Source organism: Vanacampus margaritifer, chromosome 1 (genome assembly GCF_051991255.1).
Source record: "Vanacampus margaritifer isolate UIUO_Vmar chromosome 1, RoL_Vmar_1.0, whole genome shotgun sequence".
NCBI classification, from domain to species: Eukaryota; Metazoa; Chordata; class Actinopteri; order Syngnathiformes; family Syngnathidae; genus Vanacampus; species Vanacampus margaritifer.
The window spans coordinates 63,900,987-63,920,013 of NC_135432.1; the positions used below are offsets into that span (position 1 = coordinate 63,900,987).

A 19,027-nucleotide genomic window follows, 5' to 3' on the forward strand; every position below is an offset into this window, starting at 1 on the left:
ACAGCGAAACCTCTTAAGGCAAGAAGATGTACTTATCTTCGCCAGAGCCTCATGCAATACTTATGAAGTCAGCGTACGCTTGGCTGGCCGCGGTTAGCATCCATTAACGGCTGCCGTCGTGGTAACGTTGATAGATGGCGCTCCCCGGGAACCATGAAGCATCCCAGAAGCTAATCAAGTCGGACGCTGAAGGTTGTCGTCAGCTCTGTGAGGATGTTTGAGGTTGTCAGGAAAAGCGCTTTTGTCTCGTTTTGTCGTAGTACATCGGCGTTCGTGGAGAGAGATCGGCCAGGAGGGAATGAGATGGTTTAGCTGACAAGCTAACGTGGAAAAATGTGTTTGGCTGTATTCCAAATCACTTCCTATTCTCTGCGTAGTCCACCGTTTTTTTGTGTAAATGTTTAATGAGACCAAAATTGTGACGCCAACCCATGAATATAGGCAATTAAAAAAATATTTTGGGAAGGACTTAGTTTCTCCTTTTTTATTTTTATTTTGTTTTGCTCTGTTTTTTTTTTTTTTTATCATATCAGTGGCCAGGGCTGAACTGGCACAAATAATCGGCCCTAGCATTTTTCCTGGCCCGACTCCTGATAACCCTTGGCTACCGCAAAGCTCCATCACTGGTGTTTGCTCTTTATATTGTAATGGACTGCTCCTTCTGAATTGTGGGTCGGTCTATTGGGGTAAAATAAAGGAAAATAATAATTGAATAGCACCACATTGGCCCCAAAAGACATTGGCCCACCGGGCATCTGCCCTGAATGCCAGATGGCCAGTCCAGCCTTGTCGGTAGCTATGGGCTGTTTTTTGTGTTCAAGCAGTGAAATCACTTCAGACTTTTTTCCCCGCACCTAATCCACCACCATTTGTTTTCCCACCGCCTCCATCCACACGGCTCCATCGTCTCATGTTTCATGACTGACAGTTGACTGCCTTTGACCCGCACTGACGTGCCTTACGGGAGCGTCAGGGCCAGGCTGTCTTGTCGGCAACGCTGAGACTTCGGTATGATGATGACGCGAACTGCTGTTTGCCAGACCACAAACCGGTGAAAAGAACCTACTGCAATTGATGTTTAGTATTTTTCTGAGAAAATAAATGGGTTTGGGGCATCCTCAAAATAATCAGAAAATTAAAACACGAAAAAGTCATTCAATAGTACGGAAGCGTATTGCATTCACTTGAGAAAAAAAACTCCTGTTTTTCAGACAATTTTTTTAGGAGCTTTGTTTTTTTGTGTGTATTTTTTTCCCTGTTTTTCTGGGAGAAAATAAATAAGTTTTACTGTCATAAAAAAAAATCTGAAAAACGGGGGGGAAATTTCAGAAAAACAGGAGGGAAAATTAACCAAAAAACCATGAAAAAATATATTTAAAAAAACAGGGCAAAAAAAACTGAAAAAAATTACTCCAAAAAACGGAGCACCAGCATCTGTTTATTTATTTATTTATTTATTATTTGAGTAATTTTTCCTCCTGTTTATCTGAATATCCCCTTCCCCCTTTTTTTCGGATTTTTTTTATAATAGAAAAAAATCTGTAAAACTGAAAATAAATATTCAGAAAAACAGAAAGTAATTTATAAAAATTACACAAAAAACAAAGCTGCCCGGGAAAAAAGTCAGAAAAACAAGTTTTTTTTTCTTAAGTGAATGCAACATACTTCTGTACAATAGCACCCCCTGTAAAGCCCCGATGCCAGTTGACTGATACAATAACGTGTTTGTTGATTGCTACTTTCAATCTTAGATTTCGATGTATTTTTCTTTCCTGAATTAATAATGCTCCACGAGATGGGAACAATCTGGCCTCCCCGCTGCACCAACCCTTCATTCAGAGCCGCTTTAGCGCAAGCTGGATTTCCATGCATGTAATTTAAGTGACATTTAGAAAGCGCCGCGTCTGTTTGGCTATGCGCGGCTACATTAGGCATGCTTCAAGAAGTCGGGACAATCCAGATGCTGCAGCGCAGTAAATTACACCACTGAATCATGCCACGTTATATTGTTCAATGACCGGCCTCGAAAGTAGGGTCATTGTTAAAAAAAAAAACAAAAACAATCAGACAAAAGGTTTGGTCTGTGCCTCCTGTCTGCCCTTTTAATCTACTTAAGAGTGTCCCTCACATTCCCTTTTAATCTGCTTCCCTGGCTGCCCTCCATTCACTTTTTGTTTTGCTACACAGTGAATATCTTTTACAAATTCAAGTGTAATCCTGATCTAGTTAGGTTAGTTACAGTTCTCATATTTTATTTTCAATACAGGAAATTCTCTGAAGCTGGGCATATTTAGTAGTAATAATAGTAGGCTGAACGAAATGGGAAAATAATCCCTCAATATTGTGATTACCATTTAATTTGTGTTTATTTATTTGCATAATTTATTACAGCTACTTCAGAAAGTTTGTTTTGAGTGGATTGAACATTATTTTCTGTGCATGTTATCTAGGATCCATTCGTTTCTATTCCGTTAAATCGAGGTTCCACTTTTTCTGTTCATGGGACGAAGTGTTCGAATTTAGTAACTTGATTTTATGGCGTGGTTACTCACATTTTCTTTTTTTCTCACACTCGCCTTCTATCGCAACCTTTGGGATTTGAAAATTGCATTTTGCTACATCGCAGTGTCAGTTTGATTTTCGATTAATTATTCAGCTCTACACGGTAATGTTGATTTTAAATTCTAGCTGTCTGGGTTAATAAACAGCGAGAGAAAGTCAAAGCTGTTTGTAGACTTGCGTAAGTCCTTTAGATGTTGGTGACGTGCTAATTGTTGCTGACAAGGCATTTCCTTGGAATGCTAATGCTAACGCTAAAGATGGGAAAAAGACTGTTTGATGTGTATATCATTTAACTTGGGAAAATGGCAAATACTAACATACAGTGACTTGGATAAATAACTTTAATCTGAGTACTGCTCTGGAAATAGTAACACGTTAGATTACATACCAGTTACCAAAAAAATATCATATTGGTGTACTTAGCAATGCGTTACTAGCGTCACTGGCACAGTCTATGTGACTGTACTGTTATGTGTTCTGTCTACATGTGTTGCTGCCCCCAGATATGACATTACCTTGTAGATGCTAACTGTTAGCCCACGTCTATGGTGTTTCCCCATCATGCGTTAGCATTAAGCTAGCCGACTTAAGGCTTACCCATGTGTTTGTTTAAAATACTCCACAGGTATTTCTCTTTGTTAGGTGTTTAGTTTGAAAGTAAATCTCAACTAGGGGTGGCAATAAACAGCTTGAAGAATCTTTTTTGAAGAGTATTTACTAATTCTGTTTGACAAACTGTCGCTTATTGTGAATTAAGATGAGTCACTGCCACTCATATCTTAATTTTGCACCCAGGTCAAAGCAAAGATTCGGATCAGTCAACGGCTTGTATCTAAAAAAAAAAACGATAAAGTCAAATCACTCGTATCTCAAGGCGACACTGTAGACTACAGTATGTCTAAGGTCCAAGATCATGTCAGGTTTTACCTCCAAGACATTTCCTCCTCTTGACATTTTCCACTGTCATTTGATTCCCGCCGACTCTGTGGGGATCAAAGCTCAGATGACATTCCCGGCGTAAGCCAGAACATTTTGACGATGATCGGAAACGATCCGGCCGGCGGGGTCTACCCGGCATGCCGGGGCGCCGAGCTGTTGGCCGCTGTGTCACCAGATGGAAAAAAAGTGCTTTTTCTGGCAGGAAGTACGCCCAGACCTGTCGCCAGACCTGCACATGAAATTCATAGGGGAGCCCAGTTATTATTACCTTATAAATAGTACTTACGTTCCATATTTTTGATGACCATATACTGTGCCATATACATGAATGTAGCACTGCCTCGCACAGTCAATAGTCTTTAATGGCACCCTTTCCGACACTCACTGGCAAATATTACCATACCGTATATAATTGAAACGAACTTGACACTAAAAAAAACTGTTTTTAGAGATCCGTATCTCAAGTGGGGGTGCCCAAGCGTCTTAGTGGGTGGCCACGACCCGCTATGGCCCACACATGGCGACGGGTGTGAGTACACCGTAAGGTCTTTGACACCATTGACCTCCCCCAAGGCATCCACAAATCTACTTAATCTCCCGCCTATCCGAGACCGCTATTGTTGCTCCCCGCTGTGGTCCCATTTGCTCTCCGAGGTTAAGATTAGAGGCCCTCGAGGTCAAGGGGCTTTAATGGAAAAGTTAATCACAATCTTGGGCCATCCGGGTCAATACCTAATACAGTACATGCTCACACTGAATTTTTTTCATCTTGTTCATGGCTGAGGAATGGAGCGGTGGTTGTTCAGTTGACTGAAAGAAACTATTTGCTGCCACCTGCTGGTGCATTTAGTGTTCAAGTTCATGGATTTAAAATTCAAATGTGTACATGTTTATATAGAAGTATTGGTATTAAAATTGTGTAATACAAATGATACCAAGGAGACATTTTTAATAACATGAGTCGTGAAGAATTGTTTTAATGGCCTGATGTAGGACATTTTTTTTGCAATGTATGTTTTTTATTAAATTATTAAATTATATTTATTTATTTTATTTATTTTTTATTTATTTTTATATTTAAATTTTATTAAACCATATTTTTTATTTCACATGAATGGTCGGACAGTTTTAACTACATGAATGTATCTATAGTTAAACATTTAAAATAAAATATTTTGAATGTATAATAGAACTTGACAATATATTTATGAAATGACATGATGCATAGTAAAACATGTTTACATGATGAATACCAAGACATAATTTTCTATCACATAATTTATAGTAAGACACTTTTTTTAGGGAAGGGAAAATCAATCAATACAAATCAAACAGATTTTCGTAAATTATTTTTTTTTTTTTCACATCTCCCAGTCCTATGACCCAATATGAAAAAAAAATCTGACATTTGCTGTATTCTAATTAACCTCCCATATTTTTGGGCATATTTTGCCGCCTCACCCACGCCATCTTTAATTTAACGCTGTATTTATAGTCCTCTCATTTTAACAGCAGAGTCTGAGCACTTCCTGTCTTGGCGACTTTTTAACGCGCGGGGGTCAAAAATTAGAAAGTTTTACTGGAGTCGAGGGAGTCTTAAGTGGTCGACAGTCAGCCGTGACGTGACGCATGGCTGTGCTCGCACTGCGCGCGTAAACACACACGGGCCCGCTACAGGGCACACACACACACACACACACACACACACACATTTAAACAGTACAGTATATAGTGGTGAAGCAGTGGTTTATTTGCACATGTGAGTCAGGCCCGTCTCTGCCGGGCTGCAGCTGGAAGGGGAGCAGCCCCACCCAACAGTGCCTCCCCACAGCTATGTCGCACACGCACACACACACACACACACACACACACACTTACACACACTCCTCCCCTTTCAGCTCATTGTCCTCCTTTGGCTGCACTTTAGTTGAAGTTTCAATGCAGAGCAGCAGGGAAGTTAAGAGCGGCTAACTAGTGGATGCCCGCTTGTGGTGAGTTTATTTTGGTGTGTGTTTTTTCCCCCCCCCCCTTTTCTTTTGCATGTGCTGGAATGTCGTCCGGAGGTTTGAAATTCAAAATTGTTCATCTCATCTAAGCCTAAATTTTGCTGTAGTCAGTGAATGAATGAACATGTGGTTGGAAGGGTTAGGGTTAGAAAAGAGGTAAGGTTAAGAAAGGGTTACGGTACGGAGGATTCGGAAAGTTTTTGGGCCAGGGTTTGAGTTTAGGGTTGAAGTTTGGAGATTTAGGGACCGATAAATCCATTGATGCTCTTTTCTTGATGAGCGTTCACGTGACAGTGGCGAGACGTGTGAGTTTTTGTTGGGACGGCACTGGACGAAGATGTTAGTGGCTGTTGTGTCAGACATTCAAAATGCATGATCACAACACAAGATGATAATAATAATAATAATAATTTGTTCAATGATTTGATTTCTACTATGATTCAGAGTAGATCAAATCCATCAAAATCGCGTTTACACAACCTGCGCCACAACTTGGACCTGCTTTTTTCTGGTCTAATGTCTCGTCTATTTTCTGTCACGGAATTGTCAGGTGCGCCTGAGGTGTGTAATAGGAAACGTGAACTTAGGCTTGAACTTTTCAACTTTTCATTAGCTTACTGTGTGGTTACTGTTATGTGTTGAACATGCAGTGTTTTTTTTTTGCCAAAAGTGAAATGGAATTGTTGTTTTGCTTATCTGGTATTTAAGGCTACATGTATTCTATTTTCTTATGTATGAAACACATGATGATGTCAACTAAAGCTTCTTTCAAGTTTTTGTTTTTGTTAAAACAAGACTAAAGCTATCACATATAGAAATGTCTAAAAGGTCACTACATACTGTAAGACGAATACGTGTTTTTGACCAAAAAATTAAAACTAAGTTGGCTGCCAAAAACAACACTGGTGGTAAAGTCTGACAATCTGGCCACAGCTACCGGCTATCCCCAATTTGTAAATCCTCAGTCTTGCTTCCCTAAAAGTTTGTTGAATAATTCTTCCCTGGCAGAGGTAACATGTGGCCCCGATACCGCCATAGCATCATTCCAAACTGTTATTATCATATGCAAATGAGGTGGCTGGACAAAACTCCTCTCCGCAGGTCTCGTGGCGGCTCTGAAAACGGGGCCCATTCATCGACTGCCCCCCCCAAAGGCCAGAATCTGGCCTTGAAAATCGAAAAACATGGTCACATAAACACTCCTTTGTCACACAACCCACATGACGGCGCTAATAAACGTAAACGTGGCTCCAGTGACCTAGTTATGGCTCGGAATAAACTGAACCGGCACGAAAAGGGCTCCCTTTTTTTTTTCTTCTCTCTCCTGCAAATGAATGGTGAGCAAACCCAAAAAAATAAGTACAGTGTGACGCATGCACCGCAGGAGGCTTGAAAAGGAGAGCGCGGTGTCACATTTCTCAGCATCTCACGGGCACACAAAAGATTCACGTGGCCCCCGAGGGCCAATGACTTTTCTCACACATCCAAGCAAACAGTCAGAAAAGAAGCAGAAGGTTTGTTTGGATTTGAGAATTTTTCCAAACCTGTCATGATAATTACTATATTGAATGAAATTGACACGTTTTTTTTTAAAAATTATATAAATTGACGTTTAAATGTGTGTTTACATACGTCATCAACATTAAGTCACGCTGCTTCATTCCGTCTCTTGTCAGTCAACTTGCTCCCGGCCGTGAGAGGCGGGACTCTCACGCACACAACACTGACTGTGCAAACACCGTTTAGGAAGGGAAGAATTCACATACTCAAGCCTAACAAATTTTCCGACAGCTGTAGTTTTTATAATTCTAGAAAGTTGAGCGGCCAGGGTTATTATAGTTTTGAAATTTTCATTTTAGTTCATTTTTATTTAATTTGAGTTTTTATTTGATTTTAATTTAGTTATTCTTCAGGGGCGGTTCTGTTAGTTTTATTTAGTTAGTTAGTTAAAAAAAAGAGCTTAGTTATAGTTAATTTTAAATATTATTTTACTTTTAAAAAAATGTGTATTACTTGCACAATATTAAATAAACAACATGGTAAAATGAAAAAAAAGTAACAAATTTCTTACCTAGGGATTGCATTTCGGCTGAGTTAAAGCAGGCGAGGCAAACCATTGGAGCCGAAACTCAAGAACGCAAAATTGTCGCCTAGGTGTGATGTCATCTGAAGGTGCTTTTCTATTGGCTGCTGCTAGATGACATCACTTCTGTGTGACACTTTCAAACGTCTTTAGTCCGGTTAATATCGAAGTCAGTATACTTAAAATCACATTTACAATCAACCCCAAAGGCTCATGTATTAAATTACTCACCAAAGACTAAACCGGAGGACATTTTTGCTATAATTATAGTTAGTTTTAGTTAGCTTTGTAAACGTAACATGTAGTTTCAGTTAGTTTTCGTTTTTTTAAAAAGCATTTTCAATTTGATTGGATTTTGTTAACGAAAATGTTTTGGGAATATCAGTTTTACGTATTTCATTAGTTTTTGTTAACTAAAATAATCTTGGTCGCAACATTTCGGATTCAAGCCAGTTGCAACTGCCGCTAATGTCAATGAGCTAGTTAGCTACTAGCTAGTATGTTGCGTTTGTAAGAAGAAAGTCGGAACACTATACAACAAATTTAAGCTATGCGATTGTTTCACATACACAAGTTGCATTTCGCTTTGTTTTGTGCTTCGTCCGACAGTAAAGGAATCCATGTGATGGGTCCGTGTTGGCCTGCTGAGTGCTTAAGAGAGCGCAGCGCGCGTCATAGCTGCGTCACACGCGCTCAGTCAGGTGGTCAGACAAATGAGCTTTCATCTCTGCCTTTTCCTGCCGGTTGGTGACGCTTCTTTAAAACAATGACTTGTGAGCACAGTGCTCATTGTTGCCGCTGTTGTTCTTCTACTTTCAGGATGGCTCGGTGGGGACCCTTGATGATCTGGCCCAGGAGTATTCTCGCTATTACGGCACCTCCCTCAGCGACGTGTGCGAAAGGATGGAAGAGCTGCGCCGACGCCGACTGGTGCAGGATCCGGACGTGATGGTAATACAGTCGTGGCTTTTCTTTTTTTTAAAGACACAAAAGTAAATAGCTGACTCTAGGGCACTACGTGTGGTATCGAATGGCATTGCGGGGCATGTCAAAAGTTATTTTTAGTATTCGCAGCGGGCGGCAAATGGCCCCCGGGCCGTAGCTTGGACATCTTATTGCTGCACGCTGTTAACCAAAGTAACCTTTTGTGCCACTTTAAAGTGTTATCATCTTGGTGACAGCATAAAGTGACTTTTGTCCACTTGCACTTCCTGCGTCTTTCAGGGAAAGCTTGACTCAGCGGCCGCATCGCTTGAGCTGCGCTCGCAGATTCAGGTGAGGGACCACATGTGTCAGCAGCCATGTTGGTAAGATTAAGCTGTGTCATGATGCAACTTGGACCACGAGATGATTTCCAAACTATCAGCAAACACATTCCATTTGCTCACAGTATGCGCTGCATCTGGAAATATTTACAAGACTCCCAGGTTTACTACGTTTGGCTGCATGTTACAGTCTTATTCATGAATGAATTGAATTGTTTTCCTCAAACATCTACACACAACAGCCCATAATTAAAATATGAAAAACTGTATGCATTTTTTAAGTTTTATGAATTAAATTTAAAAAAAAGGTGGAAAAGGTGAAGCACAGGGATGTGATTTTTCCGCTAATTCGCGGAATTCCGCTTTTTTTATCCCCCCCCTCCAAAAAAAAATCGATTTTTATTTTTATTTATTTTTTTTTTAGTAGTTCATTGTGTATGCACATGACTCCGACAGATAACATCTTCTGCTATAACAAAGACATTTGTGGTATGCTCTAATATGAGTTACTTTTCATTTGGTCATGATATAATTATTTGTTCATGCTTCCCCCCCCCCCCACTGGGCACTGCCCTGGACCTAGCTAGGTGCCAGCGGCCCCCAGACCCCCGGCTAAATTTTCAGATAATTTCACTTTGGTCACATCACATCCCTGGAAGCAACGTTAGTACCTCGGATTCATATTGTCTACATGTAAACTGTGCTTACTTTGTGTTTATTAATAATAAGACTTAACCCTTTATTGCTGTTTTAAAGGAATCTCTTGGACTCTGCAGCAGCATGTCCACTCCGGAGATGGACAGAAAGTAAGGAAACACACACACCAAAAAAAAAATCTCAATTTTTAAGATGAATGAACTCCTCTGTCGAGGGCCCATGTTGAGAAAAATTGCCCTTAAGCAACCTACTGAATACAAAAATAAACACCTCCCTCAAGCAATTAACAGCTTGAGACGAATAACAAACTCCCTCCACGCAATCATTTCCAAAGTCAATTACGCACTTCTCTCAAGCAATCATCAATTCTAGAAAAATTAACACCTTCCTCACGCAACATAAACTTATGACAAATACAGCAAACATCTAGCTAGCTAACTAGCATCAGGGGCTAAAGCCAAACTGTGACCAGGGTTTTTACTTTCTTTTTTCCAACCATGTGCCAAATGAGGTGTTAAGATGTCCATTCAAGTGCTTTGTCATCCACACGCAGACACGCCACTTCCCGCTGCCTCTGCGACTCTTGTGTGCGTGTGCGTGTTTGTCATTCCCAAACTCGGCTTCGTCTTTCCTGCTTCCTCTGTTGATGAGTCACAAGAATATTATGAAGATGAGAGTACACAAAAGGATGCTGACCAATATGTGGATTTGAACTGACTCATTAAGAAGTCTGAGGCTACAAGTTATTTCAACATTGATAATCTTCATTCTTTATTTTTCATTCGTCATTTTAAATTAAATACAATCTGAATTTATTTTTCTAAATAAAGTTTTGAGTAAAAAAAAAAAAAGGCAGGCTGAATATTTGTTCATAAAAAAAAAAGTAATAAAAGTCATTGAAATGTGTATGGGTAATTTTAACTTTAATACAATGTTTAAAAAAAATAATAATGTATTTTTTATGTATGTATTTTTTGATCAAATTAAATTATTGATATTCCCTCATTTAAAAAGAAATATCCTGAAATAAAGTAATAAATAAGGTAACAAGGTTTAGGTCAAGACCTTATCTGATTTTTACTTTGTATGCAAATATGGATGCCCAATAAATAAAGTTGGGTCGAATATAAGGTATAATATATATACTGTACAGTAATGTAATATTTTAATCACATCCTATATGAAGCAAAAAATATTTCAAATTAATTTTGGCAAGCATTTCTTGTGGTTTTCATAGCCCGCGTCACCAACTTTTGAAGTCTCTGATTAGTTTGGCGCATTAGTGCTGATTTTCCTCCATTTCCAGTCAAGTGCGTGCGTGCGTGCGTGCGGGGGGGGGGGGCGGGATTGTGAGAGGAATGCAGCCTCCACATGAAAACTGTCACTGCTGCAAAACCTCCAGTCCAAAAGGGGGGGAAGCTTCTTTTGTTTCCCGACCGACCTCATGTGTTCATCCATGGAGAGCGTCCGCAGCTTCTGATTTTTCATCACGACGGCACCCATTTTGTTATCTGATGGCCCACAAATAACGCCGAAGAGATGAAGAGAATAAATGTGGACAAGAGGTATGGTTGAGTTGTGTTCGACGTGTCCAAAGGAGATATTTGAACTGGGCTTGTGTGTGTGTGCGCGTAGGTTTCCCGTGCACAAGTCCAGCTCTTCGGACGACGGATCGGGCGGAGGGAAATGGGACGGCAAGAGAAAGAGCAAATCCTTTTGGGACACTTTCAGAAAGTCACCCAAAGGAGCCGCCACACGCCACCTTGCAAAAGGTAACAAAGAAGTTGAGTGCTTAAGAAGTGGAGTCCACATGTTGTTTCAGGAAACATGAAAAGTTGGAGTGATAAAACCACACTTTGGTTTGCGATATTGTGATATCACTTAACGATTTACTTTACTGTTTACGCCGCACTTGTTTGGCTGAATTGGTGAATGCTTTTAAGACTGACTTTGTTGAGTACAAATGAATCTAATTCAAGTAGATGAAAAAAACTATCATGTTAATTCATTACAAATTTAGTTAAGCAAATGTATGTATTCATGTTTTTTTATTTAATTTAATTGGTTAATGGAGATCAATGGGTGAAATTAAATGTTTACAACTTTTTAATACAATTTTTACATTATTATAATTGGTTTAGAAGTGCAACTATTAATTGAAAAATAATCTATTATCAACTTAATTGATAATTGATTGAAATTGTCCCAATTCTTGGAATTTCAATCTCTCAACAGTGAATATTCTCCAATTTTTGTAGTCCTCCATGAAAGCTGACTGATCATCTTTCTGGGTATTTTTCAAAATAAAACATTTGTTTTTTACTTTGGAAAACAATAACCACAATGTTTGCCTATTTTCTGACATGTTACAAAAATGAAACCACTAACTCAATCATAATCAATTTATCTTTCTGCATTGTCAATTTGAAACAATGTCCTGTTTTTGAATAAACAGATGGAAATTCAACTATAAATATTTTTAAATCTGAATCATCGATTATTTGACAAAAAAATTCTCAAATGAATCGTTTATTAAAATAATCGTTGGTTGCACCCTTACTTTATTTATAATAAGCTATTTTTTACATCAAATACAAAAAAAAAAATTTAATTTCTATTGCATTTAGAAGTGCAGCTACGTTTAATTGGCATTTGAATGTTGAGGGAACGCCATGTTGTTTTTGCTTGTGAACCTTCCAGGGGATTTGGTGGGCTTCGTAGCCAGCGAGATCACCATGAGCGATGAAGAGCGCATCCAGCTGATGATGATGGTCAAGGAGAACATGATATCCATCGAGGAAGCTCTTGCCCGGGTAACATAAAATGAACATTTTTGAGCGTGTTATTTTGGGCCGAACAATTACTCAAATTCAAATCGACAAGGCAATGCAGTCGAGTGACATGTTAAAATCACAAAGACTGCAGTTTGGAAATAATAAACAAATAAAACTGCCTGCTCTGTATACACATACTGTATGGACTGGAACAAGATCTTTCCGGATTTGTGTTTGTGTGCGCAGTTGAAAGAGTTTGAGACACAGAAGAGACCGAAGTGCAGGCTGGAAGCGTCCGAGTGCTCTGACGTTTGCCATTTTACCGACGAGTCTTTTAGCGACAACGTAAGTCTTTCTAACAGCCATGTGTATGAAGATATGAAAATAAATATATCCATCCATTTTTTTTTCTCATATCGCCCCATCATCTCGATTGTTAGGATTTTTTTTTTATTGTTCATAAATTGCTTGTTCTAAAACGTCTGTACCTGCCTGAAACTAAAGAAACTAGAGAGTAGTGTTGTTGTTGTTTTTTTTAGTTGAAACGTGCATTTGGCCATTGTTTAACTCATTCACTCCCAGCCATTTTCACTGAAGCAACCCCCTTCGCTCCCAGCTGTTTTACTGGATTTTGACTGCTTTTGCAAGGCCCTCAAAATATTTAGTTCTATAGCTATAAAAACATGGAACCTACCAAAAGAAAGATTAGAGTCTTGTTGTATGTGTTTCCATTTTGCAGCAATTATCATTAGAATATAGCTAAGTTTCATCATTAATCAAATTCCAGGTGAAAACACTGGCAAAAAGAGCTTGTAGCAACATGGCCGTGGCTGATCTTTTACTCTGTTGACACCTGCTGGCCGTTTTTTGTAATAACTACCATTGCTTTAAGCCACCTCTTCATATCAGAAACTGCATGCTCTTGCATTTAAAAAAAAAAAAAAACATATTTATACGTTTTTGGGTTTGGCTGAGTTAATTCTTACTAATCCTTTCAGTTTAGTTCTTTAACTTGCAAATGAAACTAGGACATCACACGTACCTGCAAGTGGCAAAAGTTGAAGCAATCTCGAGGGGGACGGAATTTTGTCCGTAATTGACATTTCAGCAGCTCAGTTAATTCCAAACTAGACTTGATGGACTCGCTAATGAATTGACTTTTCTGTTGCTGAGATTCCGATACCTATTGTTTGCAAACATTATGTAACATCATATATTGTACTTTGCAACACATGGCAGTAGCAGGACCCTTCGCTGCACCCCCCCCTGAATCTGGTCCCCCCCCCCCCCCCCCTTCGAGCCCCCTCTAAGCTCAATGCCACAGTGGTGCACTTGTATTCAGTGCTGTCACCCTGTTATTGTGCTGCACATTCCGTCAGCATCCAGTCATGCCCGCCTCACACATATTCTTGGTAGGCATTCAAGTAGTTAGTTAGTTAGTTTATTGTTTGGCAGAAGGATGACACTCTTTGTCATCCTTTGGTTAGTTAGCTACGTAGCCCTTTCATTTGCTAGCGGGATGGCATCAAGGTACAAAAAGTGAGTTGTGTGATTTCCTCTGTTCATCTGTAGCTGCGTGAGCTGTCCGACACAGAACAGGAAGAATGGCTGACTTTCAGGAGGCTTCACAAGCTGGTCAGCTCCACACGCAAGGTCAAGAACAAACTCATCAGGGTCGACCAGACCAGGAGGAGCGGCGCAGAAGGCATGTCGTATACGTAAAGCATAGAGCAAAACGTAGTCTGTATATTTGACTTCATATTGTTCTATTATGATCCACAGAGTGTTGCCAGCCAAGAGTTTGTCCCGTGGACTCTCTAGCGTGTGCCTTGCAGGAGCAGCTGGGCTATGATGACGACAACGTTACCACATCGCGCTCCTCTGACACCGAACGGGCCCCCGAACGCAGCCCTCCCTGCGGCAGCTCCCCGCATGGGGACGCGCCTGAAGAGGGACGGTCGAGCATCGCCGTCTTTGACCAACATCACCGCCAGGGAGAGGAGGCCAAGATGGCTCGATCCGTGACCGACGGAGGGCTGAGACATCGCCTTCTCAGCCACCACGGGGTTCGTTAGTCAGTCAGTTAGTTAGTCAAATGAAACAGCGATGCTAGCTAGTTAATTAGCAGCAATGAAGTCGATGGTCAGCAGAAAAACAAAACAGACTAACAGAGAAAATGTAACAGTTAGTTAGTTAGTTAGTTAGTTGGTTAGTTGGTTAGTTAGTATAATGACTCACAAAGTGTATTTGTTTTTTAGTTAGCAACATGATAGCTTGTTAGTTAGCAGGAATAAAGCATTGGTTGGTTGGGTTATTTTGTTATGTTGTGACGTTTTTTGATAGGTCGGCAAGCCGGATCACACATTTAAGTTTGGTATTTAGTTGGCTAATCTTATGCAATTTTTGCTTGGTTGGATACCTAGAGCACACAAAAGTTGGTTAGTGAACTGGATAAACAAAGGTTGTTCAATTAAATGTGTTTATTCTGTAGTTAGTTGGTTAGTTTGTTGGTTTGCTAGTTAGTGTGTCCGATCATTAGTTAGTCAGTCAGTTAGTTAGCGAGCAGGATGACTTAAAAGTTGTTTTAGTTAGCAGCATGATAGCTAGTTAGCAGCAATAAAGTGTGGGTTGGTTAGTTGGTTAAATGAAAAACAAAACAGACTATCAAAAAGTGGTATTGTTAGTTTGTTAGTTAGTTATCATAATCACTGAAAGTTATTTGTTTTTAGTTAGCAGTATAATAGCTAGTTAGGAGCAATAACGTGTGGGTTGGTTAATTAAAAAACAAAACAGACTATCAAAAAGTGGAGTTGTTAGTTAGTTACAATAAAGTGTGTGTTGGTAGTTGTTAGAAAACAAACAAAACAGACTAATAGAAAAAGCGAAATAATTAGTTAGTTAGTCTTGACTTAGTTATTTGTTTTTGTCATGACTCAGCAGCTTGATAGCTATTTATAAGTTACTTAGTTACCAGGTATAAAGCATTGGTTGATCAACTGGTTTGCATAAAACAAAACAGACTAACAGAAAAATTGTTAGTTTGTTCTTAGCCATTAATTGAGTTAGTTAACAGGATGACATAAACAATGTTTTGTTTTTGTTTTTTTTGTTCACTACTACTGCGTTAATGTCCACTTTTTCAAACATTTTTATAACAGAGAGCCTGCAGTTTTGGAGGATTTGACCTCACCAACCGCTCAGTGCATGCAGCCCAACACACTGTACGTCCTAAAATATAATGCAGATGAACAACAATACAGCAAAACGCAAAGTACATTTTTTTGTTGAATTAACTTAATTGGACTTTTAATATATCAGGGCGAAGATGAAGATGGCGCAAGGTCCCCTCAGATTTCTCGCATCTCCCTGGGCAAGAAAGTCAAGTCTGTAAGGGAGACCATGAGGAAGCACATCACCAAGCGATACCAAGCATCTCTGTCAGATCAGGTAAACGTACGCACGACCTTGAGGAGTGACCGAATGTCAAAGTCACACCATTAGACATAAGATCAATACTTACTCTTACTTACTTACTTACTCTACTCGATGTTTAATCTTTTTAGTGAATTACTTAGCCGTTTTTTTTTTTATTATTAGTCATCCAGTTAGATCACACACAAATGTTGGTTAATTAGTTGGTTTGTCCGTTGTCGGTATCAGTTAGGTAGTCGGTAGTTTTTTGGGGGTTTTTTTGTTAGCCAGCAGGATCACACACAATAGTTGATTTGTTACTTACTTGGGTGGTTGAAAAGTCAGTGAGTTAGTCGGTCCGTTGGTGAGTTAGTTTTGTTAGTCAATCGGTTGTTAGTTAGTTAGGTAGCTTACTAGCTATCTAGCTGGATCACACAGAAACATTAGGTACAATAACTAGCCATGGGTTGGTTACTTAGTCGGTTTTTCATCAGCTGATTCACGCAAAAGTTTTTTTTAGTTATGTTTGGTTGGTTACTAGTGTGAGAATGAATCAGCTCATTTTGTCATGGGTTAGTTATTTGGTTGCTTGCTTTGATAGCTGGATCATAGACAAAAGTTTGTTAATTAGATTGATGGTTGTTACTCATTAGGTGCTGCCATTTTGGTTAGCAATGGAGTTCAACTTGCGTCTCAGAATAAGACACATACTGTTTTATTTCCTCATGGGAAAAGGGAATCTTGTATTTAAGGGAGGCATTTAGTCATTCAAGTGAACGATGCATCCTGCAAATTGGTTCACATAGCGCTATGTGACAACTAGTTGAGGAAATATGGTAGAAAGTCAAAATTAACATGTTTTGTTTTGTTTTTCATCCATGCAAAGTCGAGTCCGGACCGCATTTCCAGCTGCCCTCAGTCCCCTCACTTGAACTCTTCTCTGGAGAAAGCCAAGCTGAAGCCTGGAGGTTCTGTGGAAAGTCTGAGGAGTTCCCTCAGCGGACAGAGTTCTATGAGTACGTGTGTGTGTGCGTGTCTAAAATGTAAGGCGAGAGCTCTTCCCTCACTGTTATGTGGCTTTGAGCAGGCGGTCAAACGGTGGGCACCACCGACTCGTCCAACAGCAACAGGGAGAGCGTCAAGTCAGAGGACGGCGAGGAGGACGAGCTGCCTTACACCGGACCCTTCTGCGGGCGCGCCCTCGTGCACACGGACTTCACGCCCAGCCCCTACGACACAGACTCCCTCAAACTCAAGGTGACTGTGGGAAAACGAAAAACAACACACCTCAAACCTCTTTTTGGTAAATGGCTGGTTTAAAAAAATAAAATAAAAAATTCCCGCCGGTGTGCGCTCAATGCAGAGCGGCGACGTGATCGACATGATCAGCAAGCCCCCGATGGGCACGTGGATGGGCATGCTGAGGGGCAAAGTGGGCACCTTCAAATTCATCTACGTAGACGTGCTCAATCCAGAGCCGGCCAAGCCCAAGAAGACCGAGCGCAGGCGCAGGAAGGCCCGGCAACCCAAACCGCAGTCTGTGGACGAGCTGCTGGAGCGTATCAACCTCAAAGTAAGAATAAGTCTTGCGCCAGTCCTTCATCTTCATCTTCATCATCATCATCCAGGTTTTCATGGTCGCGTGACGTGTGTGACAGGAGCACCTCCCCACCTTCCTGTTCAACGGTTACGATGACCTGGACACCTTCCGGCTGCTGGAGGAGGAGGACCTGGACGAGCTCCGCATCACGGACGCGCAACACAGAGCCGTGCTGCTCACTGCCGTGCAGCTGCTGCACGACTACGACTACGGTGAGGAAACCACTCGCCGACGCTCCACGTGGGCCGTTCAAATGCTACGCTGCTCCAGCTACACCACTACAACGATCATGGTGCTAATGCAGAGTTAGCTACGTAGCCTGTTGTTGGTCAGTTAATTGTTGTTTCAATGGTGAGCGAGTGAGTTGGTTGGTTGTTTAGTTAATTGGCCGTTGGTTGGTTTGTTGGTTAGTTAATAAGTTGTTCAATTCATTATTCATTTTTTTTTGGTTTTTCGAATTTGGTTACTTAGTTGGATCACGCAAAAAGTTAGTTAGTTAGTTTAATGACTCACAAAGTGTATTTGTTTTTAGTTAGCAACATGATAGCTTGTTAGTTAGCAAGAATAAAGCATTGGTTGGTTGGGTTATTTTATTTTGTTGTTTTGGTAGGTCGGCAAGCCGGATCACGGATAGAAGTTAGTTATTTAGTTGGCTAGTCTTGTCTGATTTTTGGTTGGATAGATACCTGGATCACACAAAAGTTGGTTAGTGAGCTGGATAAACAAAGGTTGGTCAATTAAATGGGTTTATTCTGTAGTTAGTTAGTTAGTTAGTTTATGGTTGGTCAATTAATTGGTTGGTTGGCTTATTTATTCAATTAGTTGAGTAGGTTGGTTAGTTTGTTCATTGTTATATGTTTGGTTGCTAAGTTTAGTTGTTAATTAGTTATTGGTTTGTTAGATACTTGGTTCTTGTAGAGGGTTAATAGGTGTATCTCACAATAATGTTGGTTGTCAGTCAACAGTTGGATGGTTAATTGGCTAGTTAGTTGTTTAGTTTATTAATTAGTCCGTCCGTTATTCAGTTAGTTTCGGATGACACAATGCACAAAATTTTGGAAGAAAAAAAACAACATGGAAGCTTAAAGGCACAGTACATCTTTTGTGTAATGTAACTTTAAACATGTCACTTAACAGGCAGCAGCGATCCGGAGTCAAGCAGCTACTCCGAGGAGAAAGCTTCCGCCACGGACACCCACGTCCAGGCAGGAGACTCCCCGAGAGACTCCGGCTGCTACGAGAGCAGTGATACCCTGGACAACAACAGCAACCACAGCCTGACCCCACTATGAACTCTTCATCATCACCCTCCTTTGCGTGGTACACTCTTCTTCTCCTTCATCACGTGGACTTCCTGCTTTCTTATGTACAGAGGGTCGGTCGGCACACGTATGAACTCTCGAGTGATTTTGAGGGCTGGAGGTGAATGTAAAAAAAAAATGTAGTGTTGTTTGTGTAAATACTTTTCTTACTCTAGTGTAGCCTTGCACAAGCGTTTTTTTGTTTTTTTTTTTTAAATCATGTGCCTCAAATTGAAAAATATTGACTTGATCTGATGATGTACATGACTTTTTTTTTAGAGTGTGTGCGTGTGAGGAATTAAAAAAAGAAGAAGTTTTGCTTCTTTCTTTACTGCGCTCTTCTTTCACTGCAAAACGTGATATGTTTAATGCTTAAATATTATTGCTGTTAAGCATGGATTTTCAAATGTACTCTTTTACAAGAAATTG

At 40.1% G+C, this 19,027-nt stretch overlaps 1 protein-coding gene across 6 annotated transcripts in view; it reads left to right on the forward strand.

Annotated features, from left to right (window-relative positions):
- Positions 1–19,027, forward strand: part of LOC144047733 (SAM and SH3 domain-containing protein 1-like) — a 30,041-nt gene that overhangs the window by 10,637 nt on the left and 377 nt on the right. For 3 of the 6 annotated variants that reach the window (XM_077560129.1, XM_077560131.1, XM_077560126.1), the window contains 15 exons: positions 8,410–8,541; positions 8,815–8,865; positions 9,612–9,661; positions 11,148–11,284; positions 12,213–12,325; positions 12,533–12,631; positions 13,859–13,991; positions 14,069–14,352; positions 15,445–15,507; positions 15,605–15,733; positions 16,584–16,713; positions 16,785–16,954; positions 17,061–17,270; positions 17,356–17,509; positions 18,435–18,916. In XM_077560129.1, the coding sequence (XP_077416255.1) occupies positions 8,410–8,541; positions 8,815–8,865; positions 9,612–9,661; positions 11,148–11,284; positions 12,213–12,325; positions 12,533–12,631; positions 13,859–13,991; positions 14,069–14,352; positions 15,445–15,507; positions 15,605–15,733; positions 16,584–16,713; positions 16,785–16,954; positions 17,061–17,270; positions 17,356–17,509; positions 18,435–18,589 (2,010 nt within the window). In that variant the 3' untranslated portion in view covers positions 18,590–18,916. Of the gene's footprint in view, positions 1–8,409; positions 8,542–8,814; positions 8,866–9,611; positions 9,662–11,147; positions 11,285–12,212; positions 12,326–12,532; positions 12,632–13,858; positions 13,992–14,068; positions 14,353–15,444; positions 15,508–15,604; positions 15,734–16,583; positions 16,714–16,784; positions 16,955–17,060; positions 17,271–17,355; positions 17,510–18,434; positions 18,917–19,027 lie in introns of those variants that run through there. The other 3 variants (XM_077560127.1, XM_077560128.1, XM_077560132.1) reach the window with 2 other exon arrangements.